General features: G+C 40.5%; 1 protein-coding gene across 2 annotated transcripts in view; it reads left to right on the top strand.

Moving 5' to 3' along the window:
* Positions 1 to 22,450, top strand: part of LOC111653414 (lissencephaly-1 homolog) — a 40,544-nt gene extending 18,094 nt beyond the window's left edge. For both annotated transcript variants that reach the window (XM_023404018.2, XM_087173410.1), the window contains 9 exons: positions 4,151 to 4,235; positions 7,196 to 7,270; positions 7,519 to 7,725; positions 12,018 to 12,186; positions 13,918 to 14,020; positions 14,166 to 14,394; positions 16,390 to 16,491; positions 16,628 to 16,784; positions 18,061 to 22,450. In XM_023404018.2, the coding sequence (XP_023259786.1) occupies positions 4,151 to 4,235; positions 7,196 to 7,270; positions 7,519 to 7,725; positions 12,018 to 12,186; positions 13,918 to 14,020; positions 14,166 to 14,394; positions 16,390 to 16,491; positions 16,628 to 16,784; positions 18,061 to 18,134 (1,201 nt within the window). In that variant the 3' untranslated portion in view covers positions 18,135 to 22,450. The remainder of the gene's footprint in view (positions 1 to 4,150; positions 4,236 to 7,195; positions 7,271 to 7,518; positions 7,726 to 12,017; positions 12,187 to 13,917; positions 14,021 to 14,165; positions 14,395 to 16,389; positions 16,492 to 16,627; positions 16,785 to 18,060) is intronic.
* The last annotated feature ends 187 nt before the right edge of the window (positions 22,451 to 22,637 follow it).

Genomic DNA, 22,637 nt, shown 5'->3' with positions numbered 1-22,637 from the left:
TCTACATATTGAAAACTGCATGTTGGTGTATGTTGTTGTGTTTTTGTTTGGCACATCCAGGGTGAAGTTGGGATCAGGGGAGCGGTGGGTCCTCTGTGTTGATGTTTGCTTTCAGCACTGAGGCTCATTGACAGATGTCCACCTGGACAAAATTGTCCTCTGCTGCTTAGCTACTACACTTTTTAGTGCATATTGAAACAGTATGCATTCAAAAACAGAAACAGTAGGTGTTGTATATAAATATTACCCCCCTTTTGTTCGCTTTGCTTTGCTATGTGGTTGTTCTGTTTTTAGGGATGCAACTAACAATTATTTTTTATTAATCTACAGATTATTTTCTCGGTTGATTGATTTATCATTTAGTCTATAAAATGTCCAAAAATACTGAAACATGCCTGTTATAATTTACCACAGCCCAAGTAGATGTATTCAAATGCCATCAGGGTTCCAGCACGTTCGTATTCTTCTTCTTTGGCAATTTTGTATGGCTCTGCCTGATGCACGGATTACGATACAGCACTACTACATTGCTGTACTGGCGTACAGCCACAATTGCAGTTACAAATGTCAAATCCACAAAGTACCAAGAAAACAAGCACTAGAATTTTGGCAGGAGACAGCACGAATTTTCACTGAGGCTGCAGTCTCCCAATTCTCTATGCAGGAAAAACCCTGGCCATGTTTCCTTCAACTAAATGTCCAAAACCCACAGATATTGAGTATACAGTCATATAAAGTGAAGAAAAGTTGAGAAGCTTGATCCAGCAAATATTTGGCATTTTTGTGTTAAAAATTACTGAAATGATTAATTTGTTATCAAATTTGATGATTAATTTTTTGTTGATGATTGACTTATCGTTGTAGCTCTAGTTGTTCTGCACAAACAACTTGGTTGTGTTAACATTATGTAATAGCACTTACAATCCCCTGGAGCTACATAAACAAACTGCTCCACCATGTGGTTTACATACAACATAGATGGTTGATTATAAACCTTACATCAAAGTGATTTTTCTCTTCCACAATGTGTGGTCTGTTACAGAACTGTCAAGTCACTATTGTGTTTATTAGGAGCTTGTTCGTGTTCTGAGAACAAGCATAATTTTGTAAAAATGAATATAGATAATCTGGGTCATGCAGATTAGAGTGATTCTTGGCCTCACAAACCTGGTTGTCCTCATGAGACCTGAGATTTAGACATTTCCTTAATTTCTGACCATCGATGGTATTTTGGAGCCCAGGTTGCACTCTGGTATAACGTGTTGTTGGGTTTGGTGGAAGCACAACTAGTCATACACACTCTGCTGACACACCCACACCACATCAAAGCTTCCTCTGTGCTTCAGCTTCCCTCACCTGCCTATACATTTTGTCTCAGACATGCTAGCACAGCCCTCCCCAGTATTTGTGTAGACCTCCAGCAGGCAGGCTGTCAGAAGAGCAGATAACCTCTTGCTAACCTTGAGCTGTAATAAGGCCTGCTACTGTTGTCATGGGGATTCAGGTGGGCAGAGGGAGACGGGGGTTTCAGTGCTAAACACTGACCGAGAGGGCACAGGGGGCACAGGCTGGGCTGACAGATTGTAGCCCCCACCCCCTTCATATTGGCACCTCAAAGCATTGCTGCCTGACAGCTTGTCTGGCTTCTCCTGGCATTAATGGTGGAGTTCGCTATGCACAAACACAGGAGGTCTGGAATCAAAGAAATATTGTATTGCTATCTGAAGAATATTGCATTTTCATAAGACATTCATGAATTCAGTGTCTTTGTTTGGGTTCTTTAGGTCATTTTTCAGTTTTTTGCCAAGTCTGGTATTTAATACAATAAACTAAGAAGAGAAGAAGAGAAAGAATGGCCTTAAAGGCAATATCTCATGCAATATCCCACAAATGGTAAATATTTTATATGATTCTGGATGAGCAGGGATGTAACCTGAAACTAGTCAGAGTGGCGGACGCTTACAACCGCGAGGCGGTAATTCTAGTTTAAATAGAAATAAATATCTAAAAACAAACTTTATAAGTTCCAGGTACTTTTTTTCAGGAACTAAAAGGTTCCTGTGGCCCATTGTTGTCTACGTTTCCACCGTGGCGTAAATACCCGGGAAGGGGAAGATTATGTATTACTTGACATTACATTATTCACTGCACTTGAGGACATAACATGAACTAAAATACAGGACAAATTGAGTCCCATATATATTCATCCGCATTTTATTTTCAAATATGTGATCCTGTATTATATGTGATGGGTGGCAACCCTAGCCACTCTGGTTGTTGTGGTCCTTTTTCAGTTTTTTTACCTTCTCCCGGACCCGTTTCGTGGTGTAGAAAATGTGTTTGCTTTCTTGATGAGTACTTGACCAGTCAGAAATGTTCAGCACTGCAGACCACACACCCCAAAGTACCTGAACCTTTGGAGAGTACCACCCCCTGACCAGGTACCTTTTTGGGAGTCGAACAATTACCCTGGAACTAATTTTAGACCCTGGTTGCTGCGTGGGATAGTTCCTCAAAAGGTTCCTGGGGAAAGTTCCTGCGGTGGAAATGTGGCTATAGTTTGCATTAGAAACTTGCAGAACATAACTTTAGAAGTATGAAGACACCTGGGGAGTACAAGCAGGGTCCAGTTGAATATTAGCTAAACTGTGCTAGTCAGGTTAGCACAGCCTGAATAATTATAACCACTGGTGCTGCAAACACAATTGAGTAGCCAGAGTAGGAACATCCTCTATACACTCCTGTGTTTGGGAGCATCATGGTTTCTTTGTAATTTTAAAGCAACACTGGGCCAAGATTAGTAGATACTGGCCTTATTATTCCTGGCTTTTCATGTGTTTATTGTGAAAGCCCATAATGCATTAATGATACAAATATGACGCGACCACAGAGTGAGTTATCACAGTAAAGGATACAAATCTTCGTAGAAAAATGCCAATAACTAATTTTGTTCTGTTAATGTTTTGCTTGGAATTATTGAATTGAACAACAGAATTTTGTAAAATAACACAATATGATCATATTGTTACAATGCAGTTAAACTGATAATACTGAATTATGCCCCATTATTTCCTTACTCTATTTACGGCAATAGAATTACAAGAGTGCATGTACTGCATACACACTAAGTGGAACAGTTCGGTTCAAAGAGAAAAAGAAGTCAAATAAATAATTCACTTTTCTGCACCATCGTGAGAATCTAATTAGACAAAGAATAAAAGCCTGAACTATTGAGACTAACTGACTTGAACCTCATTAATAACGCTTGGTAAATTGGGCTGCTGCTTGCTACTTGTCTGTGTGTTAATGTGTATGTCAGCTGTGTGTGTGGTGTAAGTGTGTGGGTTTTCCTTATGCAGCCCAGGAGACAAAAACAGAAAGATTGAGGGTAGCGTCCTGTTCTCGCTTTCAGATCTGACCGTCTATTCTATTGTCTGTCCAATCTGGTCATCTCTCCTCACATATTTGAAATAGTACGAATGTTGCACACCACTGCTGCCTTCCCCACCATATTCAGTGTCGGCTGTCTGAAAGGTCTGGTGTCTTTGAATATGTGCTTGTTTGTCTCGAAATGTATGCCTGAAAAGGAGATGAATTGGAGTAAAATATCAGCCAGAATTATCCTGCTTCTCAATGATTTGTCTGTCCTTCCCTGTGTGTATGTAGGTGATGGTAGGATGTACACTGACTCTCATTTTCCCCATATCTACACCATGGGGAGTCATCCCTTCCTATTATTTGCCCACAGCAACAAGAGCTCATTATAGAAGCCAGACAGATGTGTTCTGGATTTGTGTCAAATGGTGTGTGTGTGTGTGTGTGTGTGTGTGTGTGTGTGTGTGTGTGTGTGTTACAACAGCAGACTGTCTGGGTGAATTGTTATAGGTTGGACTATGTGTCAGACTGACTTTATGCATGCAAAGCATTTTTATTATATAGCTAAAAGTGAGATAACACAGTCTGAATGTGTGAAAAGCATGGAAATGTTACATCTTTGTTTAAAACGTTTCCTGAACATGCTAATTTTCCGTCTTTATTTTACAGTGTTGAATACAACTTCATTACTCACGTCGTTTCTTGTGGCACTTTAACAACTATCTTGTCTGCTAATCAGGAGAACTAATTACGGGTTCCCTTTTGTCTGTTTCAGAAATCGAGCGATAGCCGATTATCTACGTTCCAATGGATATGAAGAGGCATATTCCACTTTCAAGAAGGAGGCGGAATTAGATAATGTGAGTAGATTAAGGGTGGACACATACATCTGCACAGCCAATCACACCAGTTTATACCAACAATATGCCTTGATTTCCACTTTATTTCTCATTTGAGTCAACATGTTCATGCATGTTCATGAGTGTGACCGGGAACACCTGCAACCAATTATTTTGGTCTCTCTGATTAGGGGGTCTGTGCTACATGCTCCTGCTAACTAATCTTGAAAAAGCTTTTATCCACCTTTATATTACATTTACAATGCCAGTGTGAAATAAATAAGTGTGTGTGTGTGTGTGTGTGTGTGTGTGTGTGTGCGTGTGTGTGTGCGCGTGTGTGTGTGCGTGTGCGTGCGTATCCACTGAGTGTATTTTCCCTGTCCCTGTTTTTTTGCATCACAGAAATGCAGCATCATTTGGTTTTGCCTTCAGCCCAACTTAAAAGTGCATCTGGGCCATATTCTTCTCATTCCTTTCTTCTTTGTTTTTCCCTAACCCTTTTTATATTTTTAGGAGAAATAAAATGAATTAAGTCGTATTGAATATTTGTCATCAGATCCTTTCCGGTCAAAAGTTGTCTAAAATTGATGATGAGCAGACACTGGTAGACCCAGGTCTACCTTTGCTTGTTGTGGGCTTTCAATATGATGTTTAGCATCTAAAACACCTGCTCAGTCAAAGAAACTATATAGAAAATAGTCTAAGCTTCTAAAAGTAGAAAATGTGCTGTTGTCTGTACTGACTACACCCCAGAAATCAAAAGTATTTTAGAATATTTTGTTCCTAAAATTTGATTCATGATCTCCTGTGCTCTTTGGCAAACTGTTAACTGGTACTCCTGTTTATCATGTTATTACGGAGTCATGTCAACTACTTTTTATCTATGACTCGTTTTAATCACACACTTTTTTGCTCTGCCCCTCTGTAGCACCTTCTGTCACCTTGCCTTCATGTGACACCCCACCCCCTTATCCTCTGTTTTTATTCACTCTTTTTTTGGGGCATTTTCTCTGCGGCAACCCAGTGCAAGCAGGCTGAATAATAGATGAATGGCACAGAGGGATAGGTTCACCCTGTTGGGGATTACTGCTTAGCCAAATGTACATCTTGGCAGCAACATGCTAAATTAAGTGATTTTTACCACCAGTTTCCTGAGACCACATTGTTGGACATATATTATCAAGGTGGTTTGTATGTAAGTGTAGTTAGATTTTGTTCAGAGTGAATTAAATGATCTTTTCCTTGGCCCTTTGTGGCTATTTGAGTAGTAGTTTTTAAGGTTAATGCTATGCAAGGCTCAGGTTTTCATAGTAGGAATGATTAATAGAGGTCATGCTCTAGTTTTATATTGCCATGTGAAAGAAAATATACATACCTGCATGCACTCTCCCTCTTTCTCTCTCTCGCACTCGCACACACACACACACACACACACAAACACACACACACACACACACACACACACACATTTATTAACCACTGTCAGTAGGCTGGCAGGCTGCAATGAAGTCTGGCACTTGCCATTTTGTGTGTGTCCATGTGTGATTCTGTCTCTTTGTGTGTGTTAGTGTAGTGGGCAGAGTGTCCAGGCAGATGGCAGATTAGATGATGGCAGACTTGTCCAAATTGGGTTCTCTACTCTCTCCCTCTGTTTTCGTTCTCCTCTATTTCTCCCCAGTGCCTCAGTTCATGTCTTTGTCTTTATAGTCTAAGGAATAACCTCTTGTCATTGAGAAGTGTTAAATATAGGCATCGGTGTTGCTTGCTTCTCTCCACACCTCCAGGATGTCTGCTTTTGTTTCCAGCTGAGGCTGAGGAACTGGTTGTGAAATTGGAGCGAAACACTAATTTTCTCCATCACTGACACTCATGGGTGTCTGTCAATGCAGGTTTTTGATGCTTTGATAGTTAGTAACAGCCTCAAGGCATGGATTATACACACAGTACCACCAAAGCTGTATTGTGTATAAAATAAAACTACACAACTTGACTTTGTTGTATTTTAACTACATTTAAGGAAATGAAGACAGACGGACCATTTTAACATTTTTAAATGGTAATGTTTTTGAACATTAACAATTCAGTTGAAGCTACAGACCTTAAATAGAAATTTGAAAAATATATTTTGTTGAGAATGAGAAAATAAATTGGCAAAATTGTGGTAGGCAATTAATAGTTTAAATTATTTTTCAAGCAGAAATTCCCAAAATTTCCCATTTCTAGCTTTTCACATGTTGAGTTTTACAGTGTTTCTATGTTTTCAATTATTAAAAACCATGAGATTAAGGCAGCAGCTAAGACTTATTTTCATTATTGATAAATCTACCAATTTTTTTCTGAGTTGGTGGATTGGTGGTGGAAATGGTGGTGGGCATATTTTACTATTTTCTGACTTCTAGTTGACCAAACAGTTCATCATTGGTAATGAAAATAATAGTAGTTGTAGCACAGGTATTATTATTAGTTTGTATGTGGTGACAGAGAAAACGTACTGCACCTCCACATTGTTTCTTTCTTGGCAGTAAGAAACAGACTGTGTGTGCGCCATGAGGTCCATTATGTAAAAGGTAGCAGCCAGCTCCTGGTATTAACCTGCAGGTGAAATCAGGCTTCTGTCTGCCAGGACTACCACAAGTTAACTTCCACCGCAGCCTCCAGTACTGTGTGTGTGGCTATAAGCTGTCTAAGTCTTCCTTGTCTGCAGGAGATTAGCTTGTGTGAGAAGGATTAGGACTAGAGTGTGTGTTCTTGTGTGTGAGTGTGTGTCGTACAGTAGGTTGGCGGTGTCTGGCAGTCAGCGTTGGCCTTTGAGGGGTGTGTAAATAATTCCCTGTTCTTTCTTACTATAGCCAAAGACTTCAACATGCCACCCCAGCTGGCCCCCCTCCCACAGGCCTCACAGATTATGCTGAGCCCATGACTTTGATTGGCTTTCTTCCCCTATTTGCTGATATCCTTTTTTTTTACTACCTTCTCCGCAGAATGAAGAATTGGATAAGAAGTATGCCGGCCTTTTGGAAAAAAAATGGACCTCAGTCATCAGATTACAAAAGAAGGTTTGTGGTGTTTTTCCTCCTCAAAGAATGCTTGTGGGGATTGTAGTCTTGTGAATGGTTCATGACATTACTGCTGAATCCACTGTTAACACTGAAAGAATTGTACCAAGGAAAGCATTAACCCAACTGTTAAATGTGAAATAATTTGTTTAAAGCACAGACCGAAACAGCAATCGTAACACCGTTAAAAGCTTATGTTTTATGAATCTATATATTTTCTCTGTGTTGTACCTGTACTCTTCGAGCAGGTGATGGAACTTGAATCCAAACTGAATGAAGCTAAAGAGGAGATCACCTTGGGAGGGCCTGTCAGTCAGAAGCGAGACCCCAAAGAGTGGATCCCACGCCCACCAGAAAGGTATGCGCTGAGTGGCCACCGCAGTCCAGTCACCCGTGTCATCTTCCACCCAGTCTTCAGTGTCATGGTTTCGGCTTCTGAGGACGCCACAATAAAGGTCAGTGTTGCTGGATGGTGGAAATAGTAGTTTGACAATAGATTTGTTGCAGAGGTTGTGTTCTAATGGAGCTTTAAGCCTAATTTTTTTTATTATTTTTTTTTATGGTGATTCAGCTGTTTTCAGGGTTTTTAAAAGATGCATAGAGCCGAGGGTCTGCAGGTTTCCCAACTAAAACCTGCAGCAGGTGATTTCACTGATTAGTTCATCCTGTTGGACTGAAGGTGTGCAAACAAGTAAAATTGTTGCTGAAGTCTGTAATTAGACCTGCAGGGTTGTGTTCCTCCTTTGCATGTTCTGTGTATCTGTTTCCAGTTCAACATAACCATGTAGTGTATATACTTTTATGTACACGTCAAGCTTTCCAAAGCCACAGTAGAAACTGGAAACATTGATGATAACCTCACAAGTCTTATGATGAGCTTGAAATCTAAATCAATTTTCCAAAGATGAAAGCCAGCTGCCATGCTTATCTGACATCTTGGGTTTTAGGATATTATTCGCTTAGGACATGTAATTGCTCAAATGAAACAATATCATAATATACAGATTAAATTGGTTTTGACAGTGATTAGAGAATAAGGATAAGATTTGTGCTAGACTTCTGGTTGCCATAGTAAAAACTGAATTATAAATGCAAAATTTCATGTGACGTGTCAGCAAATACATTGTCACATGACACTTTCACTTTGTTCAGTTTTGGTGTACAACATTTAGTCACACATGACGAGCTGTTGTACAGTGTGTATATGTATATATATATATATATATACATATATATATATATATATATTTAGTGTTAACATCCTGTCTTTAGAAAAAAAAATTCTAATTTAACCTCCTATTGGCTGAGCAATGGCCAATTTTGCCATATGTTCAGCTCAGAAATATGCAAATATAATATTGCATTTACAGTATGATTTAGGCAAAAAAACTTGATAAAGATTTATCAGCTGTCTTGATTTTGGAGGAGACAGACTGCAGTGTCCTTTGTTTGTTTGCTGTCGCAGCCCCTCCTCACATTACATAGGATTCAGGTTTAAAATCAACAGAGTGGTCTTTTTTAATTTAGTGCCAGCTTGGTGGCAGCTTGTGCTCACTCTGTTGAATGCCCCTCCTCTCTTGTCCCCCTCTCCGTACATTATACCTAACTCTTCAGTGTTACCCTCTCTTCTCTAATTCTTCTTCCTAAACATACCCTGGATTAAGCAAGTTCTCGTTCTCTCTCTCTCTCTCTCTCTCTCTCTCTCTCTCTCTCTCTCTCTCCTCTCTGTGTCTCTCTCTCTCTGTGTCTCTCTCTCTCCTCTCTGTGTCTCTCTCTCTCTGTGTCTCTCTCTCTCTCTCCCTCTGTCTCTCTCTCTGCCTCTCTCTCTGTCTCTCTCTCTCTCTCCCTCTCTGTCTCTCTCTCTGCCTCTCTCTCTGTCTCTCTCTCTGCCTCTCTCTCTCTCTGCCTCTCTCTCTGCGCCGCTGTCTCTGTCATCTATGTATCCCTAGATTCCATATATGAACTCCATGGTGTGTCCCTGGGCTATTTTTGCAGCAGTGTCTTTCCCTTGCCTCACTGCACAATGCCAATACTCTGCAGAGCTGTTTGTTCTGCATATTTTATTCATGAGACAATAAGAGACCCATGTACATCTCCTCCTCAGCTACGCCCACACAGCAGGGACCCCTCTCTACGTTTTGGCATCTTCCTTTTCCAATCTCACCCCTCCCTCCCTTCCTCCTTCAGCACCCCACCCCCCAGCACCTTGCCTCATTTATCTTCCACCTAAAGCTTCAGCTGCCCCACCATGACTATCCACCATCAGAGCCATCCATCCCTCAGGAGGAGGCAGGCCTGGGCCCATATCTAATATTCAGCCCTGCTTTCTTGCACCTCTTTCCTGGCTACCTCGTCTCTCTGTTGCCTGGCCTAACTCCCCCTGTGTCCTACATTTCCCTCTCCCGAACAGCTCTGTTAAATTTTTAACTGGGGAGTAGACCTTGTGTTCTCCACACTTAGAAGCACAGTCTGAGAAACAGCTTTCTCATGCCAGTGTCCAATAATCAGACTGAAGGGCCATTTCATTTCATGTCACTCAGTCTGCCTGAGTTGGTTCATATTAGCAGATTTTCTTGTTTCTTGTTTTGTTTACCCAAACCAGTCAGAGGCAGTTGATATATTTATCCCACCACTGTAATGTTGAACGAAAAAGAAGCTATGGTAGTGAATAATTTAGAGCTAAAACAGTTACATGACTAGTCAATCAACTTAAGATTAATCCATTATAAATATCTATAAAATATTGTGATAATTAGAACTGCAACGATTAATTGATTAATCAATTAGTTGATCAAAAGAAAATTCACTATTTTGACAGTAAATTCATCATTTTAGTTATTTTCTGAGCAAAAATGCCAAACATTTTCTGGTTCCAGCTTCTCAAATTTGACTACTTTTCTTTGTCATAACAGTAAATTGAATATCTTTGGGTTTTAGAGTGATTGTTGGACAAACAAGCTTATTAAAGACATCACATTGGGCTCTGATAAATTATGACTGCCATTTTTTACTATTTTTAATGAACAATTAATTGAGAAAATAATTGATACAGTAAATATGTAGCTGGTTCCAGCTGCTCGTTATCTTAGCATAACGGGGATTAACATCTGTCATAATGTAACAGTCTTCACACCAACACCTCTAAAGCTCACTAATTAATATGTTGTGTGTCATTTGTTTAATTTGTACAAAAAGTGAAATGTAAAAGCAAGAATTCAATTTTATACATGGTTACTAAAAACAACTTGTATAGCTGTGACAGTCTCATCCACACTTGATACTATTTTTGTGGCAATTTGTTGTCACTCATGGATGTATGAAGCTGATTGGTCCATTGATTCTCCAGCCTCTGGAAACTGCCATCAGTGGGCACAATTTTAGACCTGTATAAATTGGACAGCCAGAATCAGGGAACCAGGCTAATGTCTTATTCAGTGAATTTCTCATCTCATTTTTGACATTTCTCTTATTACTCATGCCTCTGTTTGTGTTTTCCCTAACCTTGTTAGTTTTGCCATTCTCTGGCCCTCACACTCCCCCTCTGTTCCCTTGTTGTCTCTCCTCTGCTAACGTGGCAGATTTTTGCGCAGCAAGATGTTACCTTCAGCTCAACTCTAACCTCTCACAGTATCAACAGGTCTTGAGCGCAGAGCTGTGCTCTGTCAAACATGCCAACCAGAGGATAGGTTAATTTAAACAAGACAATGGAGGTTGGGCGTCAGCTTACCCAATGCTTACTTCATAAATAGGACATACAAACAAAGTCTTTGTATTACTTTTGGCATTTGAATTACAAAAATCCAAGGCATTTCCTCTGAAGGAATGAAAACTATTAATCGTGATATTGTGAAGTTTTTTGGTAGCTGCCTTAACAATGCCCTGGATAAGTTCCAGTGAGAATCATCATTCTTGTAGCATTGAGTTACAGGTTGCTTATGGATTATGTGTGGTTTAAATGCTGCTGAATACTGTTAATATGCGTGTAAACTGTTGGACCAGGTGTACCTTCAAACACATTAACTGCATTGATCTTCTACTGTATAAATCTCCCTGTGCACATTGTACCTCAGGGCCATCTGCACTGTCTGTGGCTGCCTTTGGAGGGGGGGGCACAGAAGGACTAGGGGGAGGAGAGGGTGGGGTTCTCTTGTCACTGTCTGCTCAAAATCCCCCACCCCAAGAGAGGAACCAAGGAGGGTTTATCCCTCCGTGACAAACCGTCTGTCTGCTCAAAAGCCAGAAACGCAACAGCTTTCTCAGGCTAGAAAATCAGGCTTACTACTGTTCACTCCATATTCTGTCTCTTCTCCAACTGGCTCTGCGTACTTAGCACATAAACTGTCTGTTGGCTTTTATCAGGTCTAGCTGTAACCCTAATCGGCATCTTGGCACATGCATCCCTGCCATTAGCAACAGTAATGCATCATGAATTCTGTAATTCAATATAAAAAGAGTGTATGAGGCAAGTGTGAAGTCTTTAAACAAATAAGATGGCAGTGTGGTTTTCTGTAATAATTCTGCCATTAGTGCATCTCATTGTTAAGACTGAAATGTGACATCCCTGGTCAGTTTCCTTCTGTCTACACAGCTTGTTTTGGCTTCTGGGCTGCTCAGCTGAGACATGAAATGACTTGGAGCCACTGATGATGTCACATTTCGGGACAGCATACTCATGTTTCTCAGTAATATACAGGCTATGGTTAGGTTTTTCTGTCTGTAACGTGTATGAATATGCTCTCTTCTCCAGGTGTGGGACTATGAAACAGGGGACTTTGAGCGCACACTGAAAGGCCACACAGATTCTGTGCAGGACATCTCTTTTGACTTGACCGGCAAACTGCTAGCATCCTGCTCTGCAGACATGACTATCAAGCTGTGGGACTTCCAAGGCTTTGAGTGCATCAGGACCATGCATGGTAAGAAGATAAAATATAGTATTTCTTTTCTGCTGGTTGTGGATTTGTGTGATCTTTTTCCCGGCAGAAATTTGCAGACATGCATCACTTCTGCTGCCATTTATTGTCATCTTTGTGAACATGCTCTGTTATGGTTTCCACATCATATCTGTATAAAGGTAGCTTGTGACTGTATTCAGGGCTCAGGTGGCGCAGATGCTATTCGTTATCACATTTGATGCTGCTGATGAGCCTCAATCTGCTCCAGTTCACTGCACCCTATGCTGAGATTCACAACCAGCTCTGACAAATGGACTGTTTAAGCCATCTTGTCTCTTTGTACCCACATCACCTCCCACTACAGTGAACTCCTACAGGCGCTTTGATCCATCTCTTATTAAAATGTAATCATTTACCATCATTTAAATGGTAAATAATTGGTTCGGGTTTTTAATAAGCCTATCTATATTCTTTTTCTTATCTGAGAATCTACTCCACCATTGGTCATGTCATCACTGAGGCAGTCCTTTGGCATACACCCCTTTCTTTTACACTGTAATTGCCAAGTAAATGACGGCAGCATGGTCTATATGTGCCCTCAGGCTCTACTGATGTCAGGGACCACCATATGAATAATTTTTATTTCCTTCTTGGAATTGAGAGAAGGACCCCCACCAACCCGCCAGCAACAGAGCAAACAATACGAAGCTTTAGCATTTCACATTTAGTTCTGATCACAAGTGTGCTAGAAGTGCCCATTAATGTCTGACTGTGAAGCAGACATGAATGAAAATGATATTGATTAATTAAATAAGCCTAGTCAGTATGCTGGAGTTGTAAATCTTGCATTTTGTGCAAGTGAGCAACAGATTTCACTGGTTGCCAATCTTTTTTGTTGTAAATAAGGATGTGAGCTGCTGGCATGCTTCTTCAAACAGACGAGCGGCGTTCACACTGCAGAAAGACATCTAAGTGAAGAGATCACTGTCTAAAATAAAACCTTCTATTAAACTGAGCCTGCTGTCTTGATTTGTTCCCCACCATTTCCTCTCTATCCCTCTTTCTATTCCCCATCTCGATTCACTTTTAATTCATCTACTCAACCTTTTCTCCTTTTTTTTTCATCCACTCCGCCTTTTTTCACTTCAAAAAAAAACCAACTGGCCCAACTGGTGAAGTAGATTAGTGCCGATTTGGACAGCAGTTTAATTATCCTCTTCAGCACCAGATAGCACTTTTCTGTGTGGCTGCCACCCATTATTATAGCCTGATGGCATTTGTATTCACACACACACACACACACACACACACACACACACACACACACACACTCTTAAGCTGGCCTTTTAGAGTATACTTACTGTTGTCTTCATCTGTGAGCAGCTTAAATATGGCCTTGCATCTAGGTAATTAGGCATCTCTTATTCTCTGTGGAACAAAGTAAGCCCCAGCAAATTGGCTGCCTCGCTTGTCATTTAATTGGTTAATTATGACCAAACCCATCATTTTTTGGTGCTGTTGATGAATGAAGATGTGTAAAACATTGTTGCTGAATTTTGTATACGTTTCCTCTGGTAAATGTCAAGAAGGAAAGATTAAAGGGATCATGTGTTGCCATCTGAAGTGATAAAATTACATTTTACACTTGATTAAAAGATTTAAAATGTTGCGTTGGGTTGCGCTGTTCAGAAAGCTTTTATGATGCTCTCTGGCTGTTACTGAGATCTTATTTTTGTCTTTTATATTTTTCAGGACATGACCACAATGTTTCGTCTGTAGCCATCATGCCTAATGGAGATCACATCGTTTCTGCCTCAAGGGACAAAACCATAAAAATGTGGGAGGTGGCAACTGGGTACGCAGAATCCGAAAAACACCCTCAAACTATCCTTAAAACTGCTATGTTTTTTTGTGTTTTTTTTAAAAGGATGATATTGTGTTTCATGAATCACATCTGCTCTGACAACTTGATAACTTCTTTATTGTTATTTGTCTGTTAGCTACTGTGTGAAGACCTTCACAGGCCACAGGGAGTGGGTTCGTATGGTGCGGCCCAACCAGGACGGCACACTGATTGCCAGTTGTTCCAATGACCAAACGGTGCGCGTGTGGGTCGTGGCCACCAAAGAGTGCAAGGCTGAACTACGGGAGCATGAACATGTGGTAGAGTGCATCACCTGGGCACCAGAGAGCGCCTACCCCACTATCCTAGATGCCACAGGGTCCGAGGTAAAAAACTGTTCAGACCTTTTTCGCATTTCTCCAAAACATTTTCAGACATGGGTGGTTTTAGTTAGACTGTAGTATCAATGAGTGTATTTTCCTATCTTTCCTAATTGGACCATTAGCTCAGAGGTCAAGCACAGCAGAGCAGATAATGGACCATTATGAGCTCAGTTACATTGTTGTAGTACCTGACTGTCACAGTTCAGAAATTGGTGTAACTAGAAACATATTTTCGTCTCTCAGGCCCAAATGAGTCAATAACTGACTAGTGAACAAGAAGAGCAATCAGGCAGTTGTAATTGTACAACCATGTGGTGCCAGTGATGATAGAGTTCATGTGCATCCTGGAGTGAAACCAGACCTCACAGGTAAACTTGTGTACCAAGGCAATATCAAGGAGAGATTGATTTCAACAACTCTAATCCACAAAGATTAGGTTTCAGACAAACTTTCATTCCCAGTCGGATCTTTCATCAGGTTAAAAATGGACACAATATCCATATTTATGATAGGCTCTATGTTGACAGGTGTGATTAACCATCCAACCCGCCCAGGGTGATAAACATCTCAAAGCAATGAACATTTCAGGAAGGTACATGCCAAAGGGTTGGAATACAAAGGCAATAAACCAAATTATCAACCATACATCAAAAGACATCAACAAAATATAAAAAAATAGACTCATAAGCTTGAAACCTAGGATCTTTAAAATGGATATATAACCCAATAAAGCCAGGTCTGAGGCAGTGTGCCGGCCTTACACCTCTTCAGTTATGCAACTGAAGACGCAAACAAAGTTTGTGATTTGATGTGGTCACTCAGTGATAAACAGTGGATTTCTCTTACTATCAGATGATGCAGAATGTGTTCCCTCTCTACATGCATAGCCATGTCACTGGGTCTCAGACACTGCTCAGACTGATGGCCATGTGAACAGACTGAAATGAAGATCGAAATGAAGTGTTTGTGTGTGCATACACAGACAGAATATCAGCATGGCCCAGAGTCAGCCCACACACCCTCCTCATGCCTTGTGATCTCAAGTGTGTCCAATTGTAGCCTTGTCAGATTAAATCAATATTTTCCCTCGAGGCAGTTGTCCCAGTCTAACCTGTATGTGATGAAAAACAGTGTTCACTTGCACAGTAGCTGATTTTTGGTGTTGGTTGTTTCGTATCTTAGCTGATGTAAAGAAGTTGCTTATCACTGATGGAGTTGTTGAATTGGGACAGACCTGAACTCATAGAGACTGTTGTCTCACAGATGTTTGCACATGTGTTCTCAAACTAGTTGTCAGCAATCTAAAACAGTCACCTTAAGATATTTTATGTGGCACAGACTGCTGCTCTGTATGTTCGGGTACCGTGATGATCTTATTTCTCTGATCGTTTACTCTAAAACATTTAAACAAACCAGGCCAGTGAGACGAGGCTCCTTTACATTTCTTCCAGTTATTGCTTAGATGCACCTGTAGGACTGTTTGCGCACAATCTCCACAAATACAGTTAAAACTGTTAGGCATGTAATGACTGAGTCCAGTGTGCCAGACATAGCTTTTAAACATCTGTTATTGTGTTAATAGTACTCGTGGTTAATGTAGCAGTTTATGAGTTTATTTAAGCAAATCTCTCTCCTCCATTGTGACGGATAACAAGGGGATTTAAAGTGTGCTGTATTTAATTGATTTGTCTCTGTAAAGTGTCTTTGAGTGCCACTTAAACATACAGTTTACATAAAATGTATTGTTGTTATTATGTATTTTAATTTGTATACCATTTATATTACCTTAAAGAAGTAGATATTTTCAAAAATATTTGTAGCATTTGGTCTTTGATATTACTTTAGAAATAGGTTCACAATTTTGAGACTCAATATTTTTGACAAAAAAGGGCTTCTGAGCAGATTAAATGTGGAGTATTGTCTGTGTTCTGTACTTGACCATAAAATGTTTTGTTCAAAATTAGAATTACATTTTCTTCGATCCTTCTGCCTAAACAGACCAAGAAGAGTGGTAAGGCAGGCCCCTTCCTGCTGTCTGGCTCCAGAGACAAAACCATCAAGATGTGGGATGTCAGCATTGGAATGTGCCTTATGACACTGGTGAGGACCATCTTAAGCTAATAGCCTTTTTATTTTTATATATATATTTAAATATTTAGACTGAAAACATTTTGCTTCATGAGTGAGATGAATTGGGTTGCAACTGGTGTCTTGTCTCTGTCTGTCTGTAAAACAGGTTGGCCACGACAACTGGGTGCGTGGAATCCTCTTCCACCCTGGAGGCAAGTTCATTGTGACCTGTGCAGATGACAAGACCTTAAGGATCTGGGACTACAAGAACAAGCGCTGCATGAAAACCCTGTGTGCCCACGAACACTTTGTTACCTCTCTGGGTATGTAGCCACTCACCCTCACAGAAAAAAGCTTCATCCTTGTTATTGTTTGACCAGTTGGTCTCTTGAGGTGCAGCAGGAAACCTCTACCCTCATTGGATAGTGGAGCTGGGCTCACAAATATCTGTTCTAGAGAAAGGTTGGATAATTGTAAAGAAGCCCATGCTTCTCCACCGGCAGAGTGTTGAGCGCCTTAGGGTTACTGGCAACTGGGGTTTAAGAGGTAGACAAGCGCTCCAGGATTTTCCCCTCCTCCCCCTCCTCGTATCTGCGGCTTTTCAGCAGATCAAGGCTCGAGAACTCTCTTGAGAAGCTCTTCAGCCAACTTTTCCTTGGCAAGCCGTTTGAAACCCAGTCCTCTTAAATCCTGCCTCAGCCAAAGAGGATATTGCTGTGAGCTATTGATGTGATGAATGTTGGAGCGGTGTGGAAAACACAAAGCACCTTTGTTTGGGGGAGAGAAAAAAACAAAGTGGCCCTGCGGTTTTTTTTTTGTTTGTTTTTTCTTGTTTTTTTTCCCCAAAAAGTATTGTCCTATATGTCCGTATAATACAACATCTGTGTGTGCACTCCGCCTTTTTTAAATAACCTGATAATCAGACTGATTGCCCTTTTTTAGGAGATGAAAAAGCATTTTTCCTTATATCAGTAGCAAGATGTCTGAATACTGCCGACATCGTTTTCAGTTGACCCAGAAGGTGCAACAGATGTTGCTATTGTTTTTTATGACTGTCACAGAAACATGCATGTTTACAAGATGTAAAATGTAGGTGGGTGACTAAATTAAAGAAGAGGTGGAAGACAGAAGAGGGATGATGGGCATCAAAGGCTCTCGGCCGGACTTGAACCAGTGATGCTACAATTACATTGTCAGCATTTTGGCCAAAAGGACGTCCCCAATAAAAAAAGTCATCCATGCTTCTTGCTGTTTTTCTGCCAATAATTATATCTTTTTTTCTGGCTCTGGCACCAGACCTGTTTGAATCACTGTTCAGAGGTCTGGAAGAAGGACACTTCAAAATGCTTGATATCATAACTTGATAAGTGGTTTGTTTTGTTTTGGTTGGCCCACCCAACTATAGTATTGGCTGGTCACAAATGTTTTGACCAATTTTTTCTCAGTTGCATGGGGTCATGAATTTAGTTTGACTTAACCCAGTTTGCTCCAAATGACCATGAACAGTGCATGTCTAAATCTGCTCATTAATCCAAACACAGCCACTGTGTGTACGGCAGTTTGTGCTTTGTTTTGATGATCTTTTCGTTTCTTCTGCAGATTTCCACAAGGCCGCTCCCTACGTTGTCACTGGGAGTGTAGATCAAACAGTAAAAGTGTGGGAGTGCCGCTGATCTGGACCTTGGAGGATTGGACCACAACCCCAATTACCCAGGCGCTCCTCTGGATCCCACCTCCCCTCCTGCCATCCCACCTCCCCTTTAATCTTCCCTCCTCCCCCCCCTAACAAAACCTTACCCGCACATTTTCATCTCCTCCGGCTGCACTTACCACCATGGTTATTTACCCATCGCGCTCTCTGGTCCAATAACTTTTGTCCTTCTATGTAAATTATTCCTGGATGTAGATCGAGCTATTAAATGTTACACAAAAAAGTATTCTTGCATGGTAATCCAAAATTGTATACTGTAAATTTACATAACGTTGTCTAGAAGTACCATAGGTTTAACATGGGGCTGGCCGTCTGTCACGCAGCCTTACCGACCAACCGAAGGCAGATGTTTTTGACTGGGTGTAAAATGTAGGGCACTAAAAACCAATAATTTAAGAAATGACAGTGTCTTTATGTGTAAGATTTATTTTTGTCTATTTTTTTATTTAGGATTTTTTTTCTGTTATTTCTCTCCTTCACTGTCGTAGTCTGTTGGTGCCTAGCTTGGTGAAACTTTTGAGAGATAAGGCAGGAAAAGCATATATGACGTGATAAGATACGATTGTCTGTGGGGCTTTGTTATTGAAATAATCTGTAGCTTTATAACGTCACTTCTCAAGTGTGCATACCATTTCTCTTCATGTGGAACTAGGTAATATTTTAATGGCTGTATATACGAATGTTTCAAACTGTTGTCCTTGGACCTTGGGGGCTTAAAAACAGCTTTGTACTCTTGTCATGGTGGCACATGAACCACTGATAGGCTTTAGATAAATTATCGCATTTAATGAATCTGCAGCAAGTAATAAAAAGTAATGTTTAAAAGTGGCTTTGTGAATAACCAAGCCAAGTTTTTCACAAGAAGCCCAATCGAGCGAGTGAGTTTGTTTGGCTTACACCGTCAGTGAGTGCCGTGGGTCACAGCATCACCTGAACAGAGTTCAAGGATTACACCTGTTAAATCTCTAGCACTTGATAAAGACCTTGGGTGTGTCTCCCTTTACAACAATTTTCTGTGACCTTGCATGTCATACTTTTACAGACTAAACCCTCTGTCCACTTCTAGTCCCCCTGACTAGTCAGTCCTGGCAGAGAGTGGTGTACCTAGGAACTATGTAGTCAGAGGGTGCTCAGTTGACCCATGGAGCCTCTGAAAGCTACAAACAGAAGCCAGTAGTCTGAAATAAACCCGCAAAACAGAAAACATAAAGGCATGACAAGGAGTCAAAGTCGGCCCCCTGGGTTTGATATCTGGGATGTGCAAAGATCTCTAATTTCTGAGGGGTGAAATATATGTTCGGCATAATAAAAATGGTTTTGAGTATATAAAAAAAGGAAAAAAGAAAAAAAAAATCAGTTTTCTGTGAAAATATGAAATGTAAATTCAGCTTGTTATTGCTTGATTTGGCAATTTTGTATTATCGCACTAAAGGATGAACTGGACAGGAATTTAGGATTAGTGAGGAAACGCTAGCAGCAGACATGTTAAATGTTTTGTCTGCAGAGGGGTCTGATGCTGAGTGTGAGTTTTGTTGTGAAGAACTCGCTGTAAAAGAGGTGGTGCAGCTCCTGGATCAGATAATGGAGGACAATGCTAAAGCCTGAGCAGCGACAATATCTGCAGACAAACCCCACAGACCCATCTCACACATATGCAAACGTCATCTGAGTGGCTTTCCTCAACTGTTCAGCTTTTGATCTTTGTGGAGCTGTAACTGTAAAACAGGGCGATTTTTGGGAAAGACTGGAAGAAAACTGTAAACCAGTCCATGCTGTAGAAACAACCATTCCACTCCCCTTGGAGGACAAAAATGGACCATCTTGCTTCTAACTGTAGCTGGCAAGGTGATTCATTAATTTTGCACATCCCTGTTTTCACTAAATCTTTGGTCCTTTAATGATGATCAAAGACGACATTAAAATTTAATGATGTTGATAAATGCATAAACCTATAATTTCTGATTAGCCTTTTCATTCCAATGCAGTTCTTGGCTAATAAAGAATTCCACTGCTTAACTGATGATCTTATCTTAGCTTCTTTGCCAAGTTTTCCTCTTCCTGTGTGTACTGGATGTGGTGATCTGCTGCTCAAGCTCTTGCTAGTGGCTACTGTGAGCCTCATGTGACCTGTTGACGTAGCACTGCTGCATGTAAACCTGCACCAGAGGCAGAGCTGTCAGAACAGTCATCTTTTACAAGCTTAAATACTGGAGCCCTCTCATCAGAGACCAATTGGATTGAATAATGGGGAGAGAAACTGTGTATTTAAAGTAGTTTGACATTTTGGGAAATATGCTTATTTGCTGTTTTTGCAGAGAACTGGATGAGAATCAAATACCACACATTTGTAATGTAAATATGAAGCTACAGCTAAAACCACAATTAAACTTGTCTTGGGGTGGGGGTTATGTGCTGGACTATTTATTGAGTGAAACCAATAACTGGCTGGGGTCTCCATTGGTTGCTTAGTAACAAAAGTGCAATTACAATATTTCTGAAGATACTCTGTTTTTTGTGTAATGTCAGAGTTCAGCAGAAAACATTCTAAAGTGTTGGTAGTAAACATGGGTGATTAAATAAAATCTGTATTTGTGAATTAAGATTTTCAAAGTAAGCTAACAATTGCAAATAATCGTCTTTGAGCTTTTCAATTCAAATATACTATGCTAGACATTATACACAACAGACAGCTTCTCATTGTGCTTGAAATGTTGAAAATGCAGTAAAATAATTGTTTACATAAGTACAGTTGATAAACCAGAAGTTCTTCACACAGACTGCTTTCATTGGGAAACTGCATTCACATGTCGGCAAAATGGGCGGGAGGTGAAAAGCAGACGTTTTTCCGACTTGGCAGCGTTAGTTTATAACTCTAAGGTATGAGTATTTAATCCCAGTGCTAACCTTGTAGACCCACAACCCTACCTGCCGAACTCTAGATGTTATGTTGTATCACTTTTTTTTCTTTTTCTTTAGCAATTTGTTATCAAGTCCAAACCTATAGAATTAGATGACGGGATAATATTGACCAGTGGTGGTGCATTTGCAACCATTCTGACAAGTTTGTTGACATGTCTAGTTCTTTTCTTCAAGTGGGAGATATTGTTATAAGGTTGTTGTTTTTTTACCATCTAAACAATATGACGTGAACGCGGTATGTGTTTCGGTACTTTGTTGGAGTCGCCCTCTTTTGCCTGGCAACTGCCGTCACCCGTTAGAGCCGGATGGTTGTTTCCCTCTGCTTACAGTGTTTAGCAAACATGAGAGTGGTATCCCTTTACTCATGTAACTCTCTGCAAGAAAGTGGATGGTCTTATTTCTCAAAATGTCAAACAGTCCCTCTTACATCACTGTGTCCATGGTTAAGTTCAGGCAGCTCTTTTAACTGGTTGTAGAAAGGCTGGTTTTGTTGTGTGTGATGCAATTTGAAGGAGGTTACCGCCTCCGTCTTCTGTAAATGCAATGGGATTGTGGCAGACTAGGATGTTCCAAAGGAGAAACCCTCTCTTTCAGGAAATATTACTGATGTTTCTCTTTGGTGTGTGCCCCCCTCCCCCTCCTTACAAAGGTTTTATTTTTTTTCTACAAGCTGTTTTCTCTTGGGTGAAGAATCAGCAAATTTTGTAGTACTATTTGGCATGGCTAATGAAGATGCCAATGTGTTAAATGTTCTAGCTGAAGCCAAAAATTGAGACATTTGTCAGTACAATCTGGTTTATCTTGACAAAACAGCCTCCTTTTGTTGGTCAAACACTGTGTGACCAACTTTTGAAAAACAATGCTCGTCTCCTCAGGATCACGCTATGACATGCCGGACCATAAAATGGAAATTAAAAACTTCTTCCCTTCCTTGGTTTTACTCGTGGAAGGTGGTTAATCAAAGGTCAGGACGATGTGTGTTCTGTTTCTTTTGTAAGAAAAGGTACATAAAAGCTACAACACAGCTGGTGTTGTATGCAGGTATGCGCCCTGTTGAAGAAAATCCCCTTTTGCCATTCGCAGGTCCCAAGCAATCCCTGTGCTTCTCTGGTCTGGTGTGTGAAGGGACTGGCAGACAGGTTTTGACTGTCTGAAGGTCATTTCCTCCAGCCTCAAGTCCACCTGTTCTCTGTAACCTGCCTGTGAACCACATCTGAGGGCTTCAGACTGCACAACAAGCTCCAACAGGAGAGCTCATGATGTTTTCGCCACTATGGTCTCACTCTTCACTCAGCAAACTGTTAACAATATACCTGGATGTCATTATTGTTTGCAATATAATAAAAGAAGTAAAATCTGCATTTGTGTTTCCTGCTCATTTGTTTTGAGCTGTCATACTGAATGTCAGTGTATTTTAAACAATAGTAAATTTAGACAAACGTGACTTAAATTAAAATTTTGCACTTGTTACATTTCATTTGAATAACAGACGGATGCTCACAGATACAATTATGCCCAGTAAACTCATAACAGCTATAGTAAATTA

This window comes from Seriola lalandi, unplaced genomic scaffold (genome assembly GCF_002814215.2).
Source record: "Seriola lalandi dorsalis isolate HSWRI2012SDOR001 ecotype SW California unplaced genomic scaffold, Sedor1 jcf7180002054200, whole genome shotgun sequence".
In the NCBI taxonomy this organism is placed as follows: Eukaryota; Metazoa; Chordata; class Actinopteri; order Carangiformes; family Carangidae; genus Seriola; species Seriola lalandi.
Note: the sequence above shows the minus strand (reverse complement) of the source record. Positions and strands in the feature narration are given on the sequence as shown.